At 53.3% G+C, this 14,916-nt stretch overlaps 2 protein-coding genes across 20 annotated transcripts in view; one reads left to right on the top strand and one right to left on the bottom strand.

Annotated features, from left to right (window-relative positions):
* The window catches only part of RALGPS1 (Ral GEF with PH domain and SH3 binding motif 1), a 315,600-nt gene that overhangs the window by 104,891 nt on the left and 195,793 nt on the right, over positions 1-14,916 (bottom strand). The gene's annotated exons all lie outside the window — the stretch shown is intronic.
* Positions 1-14,916, top strand: part of ANGPTL2 (angiopoietin like 2) — a 34,861-nt gene that overhangs the window by 5,096 nt on the left and 14,849 nt on the right. For 2 of the 8 annotated variants that reach the window (XM_058694086.1, XM_058694093.1), the window contains exons 2-3: positions 6,413-6,484; positions 8,827-9,692. In XM_058694086.1, the coding sequence (XP_058550069.1) occupies positions 6,413-6,484; positions 8,827-9,692 (938 nt within the window). Of the gene's footprint in view, positions 1-4,126; positions 4,250-6,412; positions 6,508-8,826; positions 9,693-14,916 lie in introns of those variants that run through there. The other 6 variants (XM_058694091.1, XM_058694087.1, XM_058694090.1 and 3 more) reach the window with 5 other exon arrangements.

Consider the following 14,916-nt stretch of genomic DNA (forward strand, 5'->3'; position numbering starts at 1 on the left):
GGGCAAGACACAGGGGAAGGTGCTGAGGCAAAAAGGAACAGTATGTGCAGAGGCAGGGAGCATGACCACAGAGGCTGTTTTTCAGCAGGACACTGACATGACCAGATGTGAGCTTTAGAAAGACAGGCCTGGGGCCGCCTGCGATGGAGAGTGCAGGGGAGAGGGGAACCAAAGGCAGGGAGGCCAGTTAGGATTGTGTGGGGAAGCAACCGGGCTCTGGGGTAGACAAGCCTGGTTCTGAGCCCAGCCTTACCACTTGGCAGCTCTGTGGCCCCGGGCAAGTGACTTTGTCCTTTACCTTTGTCTCTCTGTCTGTGACATGAGAATAAACGTAGGCCCTAACTTACAGAGTCACTGGGATCTGTGAGACAGGCACAAAATGTGCTTGTCCCAGGTCTCAAGGGGTGAGCCCATGCCAACAGGCCAAGGCGGCCTTAGGTGCCAACCACTCAGCCTGGCCTAGAAGAGTAGCTCCAGGCAAGGCCCAAAGTTCCCAGGAAGCCACCCCGGGGGCAGCACCGTCTGCCCCAGTCCCTGGCTTCTTCCTTTCGTCTGACGTTCCCCCAGTTCCAAGGCTCCAGAGCACACGCCGGAAATGCAGCAGCCAACTCAGAAGCTGGGCTCTGAGATGGCTTCTGCAGACCTTCCCCGCCTCTGCTCCGTTGGCTGGGGCTCCTGGCACAAAGGGCTTGGTGCGCGGGTTTTGGGGGAATCTCAAAATGGCTCCCAAATAACGCACCATGAAAAAGTAACAGCAGCATCCTTGTCCCCCCGGCAAAGGCAACCAGCTCCCCGCAGCCTAAACCACTTCCCCTCCTGCCCTATGATCTCATGGCATGACCACAACCCGCCTCTCCATGAACTCAGCCCTTCCCTGGAGCCAGCAGCTCACCAGTGACAGGAGCATGAGAGCCCCCCACTGCTCTCTTCCGGGAAAATCTCTCCGATCTGACACTCTCTGCTTCTCTGGCTCACGCCTGTGTTCCCACCACCCAAGACAGGGCTGGACCCAGGCTGCAGCAGCACATGATGACTGGCTGGCGGGGAAGGCTCAAGGACAGAAGGATGGATGGGTGAACAAATGGCTCATTTGAAGGTCTTATGAGAGCTGAGCTGGCAGGGTCTGGGAACTGGCTCCAGACTCCTTGGGTGCCCACATGGGCTTCTGGTGGGAAATGAATCACAGGATCCTGGGCTGGGAGGAGACGGCAGTTGGAGATGTGGCTGTTCCCTCCCTGGCCCCCAGGGCTGGCAGTGAATCACCTAGGACAAGTGACGCACAGTCCCTTCAGGTTTCCTAAGGTGAGGACACCACTGCTCATCCCTAGATGCCCGTTTGGGGGCCTCGCCACTTGAATAGTCAGGAAGCGGTTTCTAACATCCAACAAAACTCCCCCTTGTACTGACCTGAAAGCCATTTTCTACTGATTCAGTCCAGTGACTAAGAAGCAATCTGCATCCTGGCCATGAAGCAGACAGGCACCTTTTGTTCATACTGGCTGGGGAAACAATCTTGATGGAAGTGGGGGCGTGGATATTGCAGCTGACAGCTGAATCCCAGTCGTGGTATTGATTTCAAGGGACCTTAGACAGGTGACCTGACCTTTCTAGATCTGGATTTACTCTACTGCAAAATGCAGATGTTGATTCTTTTCTTCTGGGTGTAAGGGGACCATATAGTTTGGTACCCAATTAGGACACTCTTGAAAGTAAAAGGGGGTGTTATCAATAATTCCGTAAGATAACAGGCCTCAAGTGGGGCCAACCTTATGCATAGGGCTGTAAGCGCCAATGAGAAAGGGCACACTGGGCACCTGGTGAGTTTACCACAAACAAACAAGGGGTGTTATTATCTACGCCTTTGGTCAGGTGGTCAGCAGGACCCTCTGGGGTCCTTTCTTCTGGAATTTTCCTTTATCTGGATCCCTCCCACATCCTGGGTTACCAGTTGGTTTGGGTACCACCCCACCGGCACACCACACATCTCAACGAGCTTTCGTAGGAAAAGCTGTCAACTCTGAAGTTTTGATTTTTTCCTCTCTGTCCTGATGTTGCGTTAACAATCACAATTCGTGCTCAGGTCCATCAGACTCACTCGAGCAAAGCTCAGGTTCCCAGCTTCCCCAAAGCCAGGCGTCAGGGGCCAGCCGGGCACACTAGGGGCCAGGCGGCAACTCCAGACTCCTATACTGCCTTGGCAGAGGCCCACTTCTCAGGCCTCCTGCAGGGCCTCTGGCCTGGACTATTTGGCCCTCCGTGATCACAGAACGAGGGGTCAGGGTTGGCGACAGAGGGAGAGGTAGGTTCTGTGACCCCTTCACACAGCACTACAGCCTGGACTGGTCATGAGGCACCACCCTGAGAGCTGGCTTGAATCTGGAGGTTTCCCTGGGGCTGGCAGTGCTGGGGATCCCAAGAGCTCTCCTGTTCTCCCCTTGCCTGCAGGGGTCAGAGAGCAATTCTTTTCAGTGTCCTGTCACTCCAGCACTTTTCTTTCCACATATTCAGCATGGCATATTTTAGGGTTCTGTTACTGGCTCTGCTACTTAGTAATTCTGTGACTATAGGCAAAATGACTCATGGGCTTAGACTCTCAATAGTTTTCCTCACCTGCAAATGGGGATAACTGTCAGCTCTGCCGTTAGTCTTAAAAGCATCTTTGTGGGAATTAGAAAATGGCTGTAATATAAATATCCAAAACGACAAAGACCGTGAATGTAAGCTGTGCTCCCTAGAGTTGCATAGCGCACAACCTGGGCCACCAGGCATGGCAGCCCTTAAATAACAGGCCTTCCCTCCTGAGGTTGTTGGGAGGATGAAGTAAGATCATGTATATAAAACGCTTGAGTCATAGTGACAACTGACTGTAGTTATTATCCTTAGCGTTTGAACTTTTCTCATTCCTGACCCCCGGGCCACCAGCTTCTGCTGCAGGGAAGGACACAGAGCTCCATCTTTCAAAAATGATTCTTCCCACAAAGTGGCCCCATGCCTGGGCTGCAGTGCCGCGGTGCCGAGTGGGATGTGGACACACAGTGTGTGGCCCCACCGCACCAGGCTAAGCAGGGACGCTCGGGGCTGCCCACTGGAGGCTGGGTGGGACCCAAGCCTTGGGGAGGCCACCTCCCAGTGCACAGGGGCCGTCACGTGGCTCAGTCACACCAGCTCCACTTGTGGGGAGGGAAACCCGTACATAATGGAAACTCCTCACAATACAATGTGGAAAAGCAATTTTAAGAATCGTTTTTATTTTCATTTCGAAGCCAAGGAAAATAGTTGGGAGTTGCTTTTCTTTGTTGGTCATAGGAAGAAAGTGAGGAGCACCACTTTGATTGGAACAGAGTCCTTCTCCCGGCCGAAGATGGCTGGAATGCTGGGGAGGCTTATTTCTCTTGGGGTGCAATTAGTTGAATAAATATCAGGAAAGCAAAAGTAAACACACTCATTACTGCCCATTAAGAACTGCCAAAGCAACAGAAACACTGGAGAGGGGCGTTAGAATCTTAAGGGAAAACAAATGACTCCAAAGCCAAGGGCAGTGCAAAGAGTACAGCCCTCGGTGTCAGGCTGACCCGAGCTCTCAGCTGGGTCAGTTCCGGCTCTTATCTGCCCTATGCTCCTGGGAAAGTCACTTAGCCTGTCTGGGATTCAGGGTCCCCATTTACAAAAGGGAAGTGGGGGGGGACAACCACCTCAGTAGATCGTCCGTGGCAGCGTATGTCAGGGACACAGCCCGGCACCCTGTTCCTTCTCTAACCCACTGGGGCCAGGCCACTCACGCCAAACCCAGACCCCATGGAAAAGTGACAGGAACCCCCAGAATCGTGAACTTCATCCGTGGTGGCACCCCTGGCAGTGCCATCTTGAGAAAGATACCAGACAGCCTGTCGAGCTGTAATTTCCTTACCCTCAAAATGGTCTGACCCAAGTCACTAGCTCTGAATGTTGGGATGACTGAATGGGAACAATGTGTATGGAAAGGGCCTTGTGAACCTGAAAACCTGTGTGAGTGTTAATGATCAAATGTGGTGCTCTTTTCAACCGAACAAGCGCAAGAAATGCTGTGTAAAGGCAGCGCGGTCCTGCGTGGTGCTTGCCCGTCTCTTGCTTCTCCACTCCTGCCCAGCACCTCGTGAGATCCTGGGACAGATAGCAAGACAGTCAGGACCCAGTCTGACCGGAGGGCGGCTTCGGGGCTGAGAGGGGAGGCCAGACACGCCTCCTGCTCAGGGCCCAGCTCCTGTGACAGGTACAAGTTCCTCCTCTGAGAAGCGGAGTAATCAAGGGTGCTATCTCCTGGGCGGGGGATGGTCGGCGCTCCTCACTGAGTCCGGCCCTGCTGTCCGCCCCACTATCGTGTTATTCCCATCTCTAGTTGAGGTAGCGTTTGTACGTCCCTTATGTAGTGTGCAAGGTGGGCTGGATCACCCCCATTTCGTAGAAGAGGCTCAGCCTTTAGGATCTCAAGCCCAAGGGCACAGGTTTTGCTGGAGAAGCTCTGAGAGCCCACATGTGGGAGGGGACAGGCCTCAGTGATAAACAGTGACACCCTGCCAGGTCCTGAGGCCTGGGAAGGTTGGGAAGCCAACCCTTTCCTGGAGCCAGGTTGCCTCCCCGTGTCCCTGGAGGTTTCCTGGCCAAGGCAGAGGCCCTCACCAGCATCAGCACCGGCACTAGCAGCTGCCTCAGGTGAGCGGCCCGTGGGAAGGCAGTCCCGGCCTGCCCGCCCCAGCCTGTGGTGCGGCTCCTCGCCATTGTTCCGGGCCGGGAGTGGCCGTGGGCTGGTGCAGGAGCAGCCGGAGCGCTTTGGAAACCAGGCAAACACTCACAAACTTACCCTGGTTTCCACTAACGTCACTGCAGCCCTACCTTATGTAGCCCAACCCCCAGCAGAGGCTGCCGAACACCTTTCTCTGCCTGGTCCGAAGGCCCGAACTGGCCCCGGAACCATGCTTAGACTTTCTCATTCAAGCAGAAAATAGTTCCAAGTGGCTCTGGGGAGCTCAGGGTCTGTTTTGTAACTGCGCACCAGCTGGCACAAGGTGGACCCTGAACTTGGGCTGCTCACCAGAGAAGCCCCAGAAGGGCCAGGGGAAGACAAAACCTTCAGGTTCTGTGTCATGCTGGTTTTAGCATAAACTAATGTGAAGTCAGAAAGTGGTGATGCTAACACTTTGTTTGTTTGTTTTGTCTTTCACTACTAAAGACTGGATTAAGTACGTTTCTGTGCACTCAGGGAGAGTTTGAAGGCTTGAATACATGAGATCAGATCAGGGAAGCTTTCCTGACCCCTCCAATTATCCCCGGTTCTGCCCCCTTCCAGCTGTGTGCTCCTAGGGAAGTCACTTAGCCTCTCTGAGTCTCAGTTTCCTCATCTGTAAAATGGAAATAACAACAGAATCTTAACAGCATCTACCTTGCAAGAATTCATTAAAGTAGAAAATGCTTGTAAATGCTTTGAGCAGGAGCGGGTACACAGCGAGCACTCAGTAAACAGATCCTATGGGTGTTATCGATAAATATGAACGGCCTCCTCCTGTGCGGGTGGTGTCCCCTCTGGCAGCCACCTGCATGGGCTCCCCTGGCTCCGCCTCCCCATCGCCCTCCTCACTATGTGGCAACTGCTGGCAGGTGTACCTTTTCATTCAGTCCACAAATATTTATTGAGTGCCTACATATTCCAGGTCAGGTGTTTGGCACTGCGAGTGAAGCACACAACACCCTGACCTCGTGACGGCTCCGTTCACGGGGTGCGGTAGGGAAATGTTCTATGTCTACTGGTGATGAGGACTCTGGAGGGGAAGGTGGTGAAGTCACAATGTTAAATAAGCAGGGAAGGCCTCCCTGGGAAGGTGACATCTCAGCAAAGACCTGAAAGAGGTGAGGGAATGAGCAATGAGGAAAGAGGGGTAAGAGTGTTCCACACAGGGAACAGTGTACAAAGATCCGGAGTCACAAGTGTGCTTGGAGAGCATAAGGACCGCCGAGGAGGCTGAGGTAGCTACAGTGGCATGACCAAGGATGAGGGGAGTCAGAGATGAGGTCAGGGAGGGAGGGGGGCCAGGTTGGGAGAGCCTGAGAGACTAAGCTTTTTTCCAAGATGAGGGTCTCCCAGAGGATTCTGAGTAGAAGATCGGACTTTTTTTTTTTAAGTTTATTTATTTATTTTGAGAGAGAGAGAGAGAGCACAAGCGTGAGCGGGGTAGGGGCAGAGAGAGAAGGAGAGAGAGAATCCCAAGCAGGCTCTGTGCTGTCAGCATGGAATCCGACACAGCGCTCAATCCCATGAACCGTGAGATCGTGACCTGAACTGAAATCAAGAGCTGGACACTTACCCAACTGAGCCAGCTAGGTGCCCCAAGATCAGACTTTTCTTTCTTCCTTCCTTTCCTTTTTTTTTTTTTTTTAAAAGGATCACTCTGGCTGCTGGGTTGAAGATAAACTGCAAGAAGCAAGGGCAGGGGCAGGTCCAGCGGCAGACCAGGTCGGCCCAGGTGAGAGGTGAAGGTGGGTTGTGCCCGGGTACAGGGGAGGCGGGGGGCAGCAGCAGGATACTGAGAATATGCCCTGGATATTGCTATTACAAGCTGGTGGTGATCAGATGTAGGTGGAGTATGAAAGAAGGAAAGGGAGTCAAGGATGACTTCAAGGTTGTTGGGACGAGCAACCAGGAGAATGGAGTTGCCATTTACCAACATCGGAGAACATGGCAGGTGAACACGCCAGATGGAGGTATGGGGATGCCAGTTCACTTCAGGACAAGTTAAGTTTGAGAGGCCTAGTAAACAGTCAAGTGGAAATGTCAAAGGAGCAGTTGGATGGATGCGTCTGGAGTCAAAGGGGGAGGTCTGGGCTGAAGAAATAAATGTGGGAGTTAGCAGTGCCTGGAAGCCACAAGACCGGATGAGATCACCGAGGTAAACAAGAGGTCTGAGGCCTGAGCTCTGAGTCCCCCAGGACAGGAACAAGAGGATGAAGAAGCAAAAGAGACAGAAGGGGCAGCCAGGGAAAGAGGAGGAAAGGGTGACCATTGGGAAAGGAGTCTAAAAAGGGAGCGACCGACCATGTCACCCAGTGCGGAGAGGCAAGCCATAATGAGCACCAAGACCTGGTCACCGGGCTTGGCAATTGAGGACGCTGGTGATCCTGTCCAGAGCACGTAGAGTGGAGGGGAAGGGCCGGGCCCGATGGGAGTGGGCTCAAGAGAGAAAGAGAAGACAGGGACTTTCTGGAAACTGGGTACAGACAACTCCTTAGAGGGTTTTGCTTTTTTTTTTTTTTTTTAAATTTTTTTTTTCAACGTTTTTTATTTATCTTTTTGGGACAGAGAGAGACAGAGCATGAACGGGGGAGGGGCAGAGAGAGAGGGAGACACGGAATCGGAAACAGGCTCCAGGCTCCGAGCCATCGGCCCAGAGCCTGACGCGGGGCTCAAACTCACGGACCGCGAGACCGTGACCTGGCTGAAGTCGGACGCTTAACCGACTGCGCCACCCAGGCGCCCCGAGGGTTTTGCTTTTTACAAGGGGAGCAGAGAAATGGAACTGGAGCCGGAGAGGGGATGTGAGGTCAAGAGAGGACGGGTTTTCTTTAAGTTGAGAGAAACAAGAGCATGATTATAGGAAAAATGCGATCATGCAGGAGAGGTGGGGGATTGCTGCTGGAGCGCTGTCCTTGAGCAGGCGAGGGGAGGGATCTTTGCACGTCCGTCCCCTCCCTCTCGGCCTGGCCAAATCCTGCTCATCCCCGGAGGGTCAGCGTAAAGGTCACTTTCTCAGGGAAGCTTTCTTGAATCCTCCGATTAGGTCAGTTCCCTGCTCTACCCTTTCACAGCGGATGCTATGCTGCTGCGCGGCTCTCCAGGGACTGTGCCACGGGGCATAAGCCCTGTGAGGGCAGGGCTGCCTCTGGCCTGTTTGTGGCCGTCCGTCCAGCAGCTAGCATGCTTCCTGGCACCCCAGAGATGTCTGATGGCTATCTAGTGAAGGGAAGAATGGTCCAAGAGCAGAACTGAAACAAATCTGGACACACACGTCCGTTCTCCGCTTCCGCCTGCTTTAATCACGTCGCAGTGGCCGGGACCTTGCCGTTACTGGCTATCACAAATATTTGGATTTAGAGGAGCTCAGTTGTTTGTTCCTGTTTGGACTCGGTAGCTTGGCTAACACACAGACCCAAGCCATGCGGCTGGACACATCCTTCCATTGACACTGTCCACTACCAACTGAACACATTCCATACCGCGTCCAGTGATTCGCTCATTTAACAAGTATTTGCTGAAAGCCTGCTTAGTGCAGCATCCTGGGGACACAGGATGGAATCAGACCCAGCACCTGCCCTCATGGAGTGTGGAGTCCGGCAGAGGAGATCACACACAACTCCTATTCACCACGACTGTGACGCGTGCTACCCAGGAAAAGCCCAGGGGTTAGGAATACATAGAACGGGGAGATGTGATGGCCTGGGTAGCGTGGGGCAGAGAAGGGAGATCGGACAAGCTTTCCTCTGCCTCCCTGCCCCAGCTGGGAGCTGCCTTCAGGTGGTGTTCAGGCTTGGGTCAGGAGCTCAGCGACGGGGCTGGGCTTGGGGGCTGGCTCTGGGAGTGGCAGGGCTGTGGCCTCCTGCCTCCAGATGCCCTGGTCCCCTCCCATTTCCCCTCGACCTCTGCTGAGACCTGCCTGTCTCCTTCTGCTGCCTCCAGAAGGGCTGCCTCCTGAAGCTACATTTTTGCAAAGATCTGCCTGGCGAGAAGGCTGAGCTCATTTATGGCACAGGCCGCTGGCAGTGACAGCACCGTTACTGAATCTCCCTTCTGTTTACTTTCAGGCTTTCACAGGCTCCGTTCGCCAAGAGGAACCACCATTTTGCAAGGACCATGAGGCCGCTGTGCATGACATACTGGTGGCTGGGACTGCTGGCTGCCGTGGGAGCAGCGGCAGGCCAGAAGGAAGGCTTGGAGGGCGCCGAGGAGGGCTCGCCCGGCGAGTTCATTTACCTGAACAGGTACAAGCGGGCCGGCGAGTCTTCGGACAAGTGCACCTACACGTTCATCGTGCCCCAGCAGCGGGTCACGGGCGCCATCTGCGTCAACTCCAAGGAGCCCGAGGTGCTCCTGGAGAACCGGGTGCACAAGCAGGAGCTGGAGCTGCTCAACAGCGAGCTGCTCAAGCAGAAGCGGCAGATTGAGACGCTGCAGCAGCTGGTGGAGGTGGACGGCGGCATCGTGAGCGAGGTGAAGCTGCTGCGCAAGGAGAGCCGCAACATGAACTCGCGGGTCACGCAGCTCTACATGCAGCTCCTGCACGAGATCATCCGCAAGCGGGACAACGCACTGGAGCTCTCCCAGCTGGAGAACAGGATCCTCAACCAGACGGCCGACATGCTGCAGCTGGCCAGCAAGTACAAGGACCTGGAGCACAAGTACCAGCACCTGGCCACGCTGGCCCACAACCAGTCCGAGATCATCGCGCAGCTCGAGGAGCACTGCCAGCGGGTGCCCGCGGCCAGGCCCATGCCCCAGCCGCCCCCCGTCACCCCACCCCGGGTCTACCAGCCGTCCCCCTACAATCGCATCATCAACCAGATCTCTACCAACGAGATCCAGAGCGACCAGAACCTGAAGGTGCTGCCTCCCCCCCTGCCCACCATGCCTACCCTCACCAGCCTCCCGTCCTCCACAGACAAGCCGTCGGGTAAGTCCTTCCGTGAGGGAGCCCGCACCATCTGGGCCTCAGAGCCAGGCGCCAGGCTTCCCTTGGCCGAGACCACAAGTGGGGGAAAAGCCACGGCAAGTTGAAGCCGGGCCAACAGACTTGCGCAATCCCCCAGCGATCCCTCGGGCCAAGCCGTGGCAGCCGGGGGGGGGGGGGGTGGGGGGGGGGGCAGCGTGCCTTAGACGGATGCTCCAAGGTAGAACCAGGAAACCGGGAGAGTCTCAGAAGAGAACAAACGTTCTCTGGCTTCTGACGGGCAAGAGCCCCAGGCCCGTCGTTTTCGGGGCTCTGTGTTAGATGCTCTGTGTTGGCAACAGGATGTCTCTCCTGTAAGCTCTTGCGCTGTGCCTGGCACAGAACTGGCAGCTGATAAATGCTCACCAAAGAAACCAGCAGTCAAAGGAAAAGAACGTGTTATCACGGCAAAGGTATGATAAACACGTCGTAGGGGCTAGTGGATGGGAAGGAGTACTTTCCATACACTTCCTAGAGTCTGCTGCTGTCTAGGATTTTCAGTGACGATTCCGTATACTCTTAAATACATGTTTCATCTTAAATACGGTAATTTTCAGAATATGGTGATGGGGACGAACGTGGTGACTTGGTACGTTTGCAAGCTTGAAAGCTTGACCGAGGTACCGGAGTTGGGTACTTCCATGGATCTTGATTGTATCACTAACCCCTGAAGCTCCTTGTGGAAGGTTAACTGAAAAGATAAGTAACTTGCTCACAGGCTTAGCCTGCTCAGGCTGGGTTGGAATTCAGGCCTTGTCACTTTAAATCTAGGGCTGACTCCTCTGTGCTCGGAGAGTCTGGGGGGAGCACAAGCCCAGCCCCCTAAAGCTCAGCCTCACATCCATCCAGGACTGTATGAGCCTTCCAGATCGGCTGTCAGATGAGAACTGGATTCATCTTTGCCGAAACTAAACCACTTATCTGCTCCAAGTCAGTGATTTTGGTACCACTTCATTATACAAGCAGGGAGATATTTTTACTGAAAGTATCCTGTTTTACACTTATTTCACACTTCTGAAAATAACCACCAGTACTGGGAAGAGCAGCTTCTTGCTAATTCCAGAAGGGGGTGGCCCATGCAAAAGACAAGGGCAACACTGTGCAGGCCCGTGGCCGGGAGCACCTGCCTGCAGCACTGCGCAAGAAAGCCCTCTGCTGGGTTTGCAGGTTGAGAACGTAAGTTCTGAAGAGACTGACCTAGATTTAAATTCTGACTCCCCCACTGGTTAGCTCTGGGACATCAGACCAGTCACCTTGCCCCTCAGAGCCTCCGTTTCCTCTGTTTCAATCTGTCAATTAGGGATAGATTAAAATAATGCCTACCCAAAGATTAGATGAAATACTGGGGAAAAAAATGTGTCTGGCATGGTGCTTGGGCCCATGGAAAGTCTCAGTACTTGGTAGCTCTGGGTTTCCTTCCGTTTTGGTCTCTTTATCTTAAAGCAAGGAGATTGAAATAAACAAACAGTCCCTTTTTAGCACTGGCTTTCTACAGCAGATGACTGGTTCCTCTGTACACGTGTCTGTTTTAAATCAGAAGCTCTGAAAGAGCGGGCAGAGTGTGCTAATATGTCTTGATAGAACGCCCAGAGGGTAAAACGTGCCTTTGGGCGCCAAATGAAGGCTCAGTTGAATGTTACACTCGTGAAGTGAGCCTGGCTGACCTCAATGGTTACCCAACAGACCTCTTCTTGCCTAAGCATCTCTGGTTTCTGAATCCATGATTTCAGGACATTCCTGAGCTTGAACTGAGCTGAGAGGGATAGAGTGTAGAAAGAAAGACCTAGCTTTGCATCCACCTCTTATTAGTGGTCTGCTTGTGAGAAAATTACTTCACTCTCCTGAGCTATAATTTTCTCCTCTGGAAAATGGGGGCAGGAGTTATGACACTGCAGGGTTGTTGGGGAAACTCAGTGCAATCAGGCATGTGATATTATGTCACCTGGGGCAGCCAAAAGTGGAGGTGCCCCTACTCTGTGCCGGTCACAGCACCGGGCTTCGGGGAGTTGGTAAAAGCTACAGTGCCAACCTCCAAGAACTCAGTCTGGAGGAGGTGGAAGATGTGTGAATGCACTGGGATGTATCCAGTCCCTCTCAGTTCCTCCGTCCTCTCAGTTCCATCCCCCCGAGATGGGCACATCAGATCCGACAAAGGATTTCTCTGGAGGGAGCATCTATCGAGGCCAAAATTACCAGAACGTTGTAAGAACTGATGGGACCGACACAATGAGGTACCTGAAATCAGGAATGCAGCGAAAATCATGGGCTATGCAGTCACTGTGGTGATACCATGGTGTGCTAAGTGCCCTGCAGAGTGGTGAAGGAGGGGCTATGGGGACACTAAGGTGGCACGCGAGACTGAGTCTGCCTGGAGTAGAAGGGAAAAGGTGGACAGAGGTGGGACTTCCGTGAATGATCTGGAAGAGTCTACCAGGTGGACCGAGGAGTTGGACAATGGAGTTACTAGTCAGTCCCTGATGGAGATGAGTCTGTGCAAAGTCCTGGGACCATGCATGGCCCTACTCTGGGCACCTCAAATGGTCTGGACCCCCTGCTTCTTCACATTCACAGTCCATCACGGTCTGTGTGCATTCCAAGGCCCCTGCACACACCCCAAAACCCACTTTCTCTCCCACTTAAGGAAGCACACCTTCATGGGAGGGAATGGCAGTGACTTCATGTGGACACAATTTATCTTTTAAAAAAAAAAAGCCCTCCCAAATGTTGGTAGTGATTGTTGGTAACAGATTCCCTGTGACCCACCTCCCCACTCCAGATGTCATCAACCAGACCTGTGGAAGCTGAATGGGCAGGGAGGGCCCAGTAGTTTCCTGGGGCTGGATGACAACTGGAGGAAAAGGCAATGGCCTCTCAGCCAATCAGCAGGGAGCTCTTATCAGTACTGTTCGGAGAGCTCCAGGGCAGGTTCTGCGCCTGGAAGACAAAACCTTCTTCCGTGCTCTCACCCATAAGGTCCTTTGTTCCCAAGGATAGCACTGGGCCAGAAACACCTTTGCGTGCAAGACTTGGCAGCTTCTGAACCTTTCATCCCATAACCTCAGAGCCATCTGCTCTTCTCCTCATTGTCTGGGTCACTCAGCCCACAGCTCACCCTTCCCCCGGGGGACTGAGGGAGCCACGGCCGCTTATCTGGAACCGCACTCACCAGCTTGTTCCCAGCCAGACAGTAACAGCCTGGCCCTGGGCCAGGCCCAGGCCACGGAGAGCCTGAGCCAGGGAGGCCCAGGCAGCTCCTGGCTTCCCTGGTGTCTCACTGGGGTTCTGTCCTGCCTCCCTCAGGTCTGGCCAGACCTGGGGCGTCTCAGTAAGGATGAGGCTTTGACGAGGCCTATGCCAAACGGCCCTCCCTGTGGCCCTGTCTCCTGGTGGGCCGGCTGTTGCTGTCCACCCTTCCTCTTGTCCTCTCCACTTTCTAACACTCACACATCCCCTGACCTCCTTCTCCACGTATGTGCCCTGGACACATAAACACACGTACACGCACACGCTCATCACTCAGGTCCGCCATAGAGGAATACTGCCGGGGTCATGAAAAGGCACGGGAACAGACAGGATGGAGCCTCAGTGCTGGCCTTCTCCCCAAATGGTCCAGGAGGCCTGGGACGCTGTCCCTCGGCTCTGTGCGGGCACAGCCGGGCACATGCCAGTCCTCCTGCCACGGCACCCGTCCTCGAGACTGGTCACAGGAAGACAGGCAGTGTTAGCACCAGCTGCCACAGCAAGGCCCTGCCTGAAACAAATCCTTAAAAACCAAAAGGTGTAGGCATTTCTAGCTGCTTTCTCTCCTGAGAACATCATCAGCTCAGGTTGCTTCTCAAGGGATCAAGAGGAGACCACAAAATCAGAAAAGATTAGAGCTCATTAGGGGCCTCATCAACCCAGAGCCTTTCACTGGCAGAATCAAGATCGGTCTCTGGACGCATAGCTTCCAGGATGTTGAGGTTCAGAGAGAGTAAGTAGCTCAGCCAAGACTACACCGCTAGGGAATGGCTCAGCCAAGACTCAAACCTGAGTCTGTCTTAAGCATTCTGGGATACCGCACATTTCCGCGGAAAGGCTGGAGGGGAACTGGTGTGAAAATCACTGTATAAACGCTTAAATTGGCCCCAAGTGCCTGCTGCCTGGGATGTGACCCTCCATCACTATTCTATGTACTAGGTTCCAAGCACCTCCTTCTAAAAGAGCCCTGGGAACAGAGTTGGTGGATTTGCTATAAGGACTCTTATGGTTCTAACAACACAAGACAGCGTCACTGCAAACCCATCACTATCATGCTGTCCCCTTATTCAGATATAGGAGAGACCAACCCAACCAATCATGTGTGGCTAGCTCCCCAGTCATACAAATGGACTGTTGTGGGTGAATTTAGGTAGTAGACTGTATCATAACCCTGAGAGGCAAAAAAAAAAAAAAAAAAAAAAAAAAAAGATAAAGCAGAACTGAGTTAGCATCACACTGCAGAATGTCTAAAACAACTGAGCTCTCCCACAGAAAACATAAGATGTGCCTGACTTCCAGTAAACGGACCCAACTGAAGCTGCAGATAAATCTGATTTAATTTGTACTGAATCTGGACACATTTTCTGGGTTTATTTCTACTCAGCATTTCAACGTACAGCAAAATCAGAAGTCCTGATTTCTTTAAATACGTTAAATACATAAAAATCAGCAGAGGTGATCTGTTCTTGGGGCCAAATTAGGTGGCAACCACATTGTTTCACTGCTAACACAGAGACCACCCGTTCCCCCCACCAGATGCTCTATGGACGGGTAGGCACAGACAACTCGAACAAGTGTTTTCCCAGGTGGATTTTCCCTCCTGTATTTTACTTCCCCCTGTGAGGTAGGAAATACGTATGTTATCGATTGTGGATTTAAAATAGAGAACAAGATAGATTACACTGTAGCTTCCATTCTTTCTGGAGGTCAAGCAATTGTCATTCCAGGTGAAAAGCCGTTGGCCCCATGTGCAGACCAGCTCCAGCGACTGGGCTTCCAAGCCTGAAGCTCTGTAGGGACTCGGAGAGGCACCTGGGAATTGTGAGGACGGGAGGGTGACCGTAGCCACCACCAGCTCTGCCTTTCAGTTTTCCGAAGCTGACGGAAAACCCAACCCAGGTCTCTTGCCGCCAGGGCTTGTGCTGTTTTCACTGCACTATGCTGTCTT

This window comes from Neofelis nebulosa, chromosome 12 (assembly GCF_028018385.1).
Source record: "Neofelis nebulosa isolate mNeoNeb1 chromosome 12, mNeoNeb1.pri, whole genome shotgun sequence".
In the NCBI taxonomy this organism is placed as follows: domain Eukaryota; kingdom Metazoa; phylum Chordata; class Mammalia; order Carnivora; family Felidae; genus Neofelis; species Neofelis nebulosa.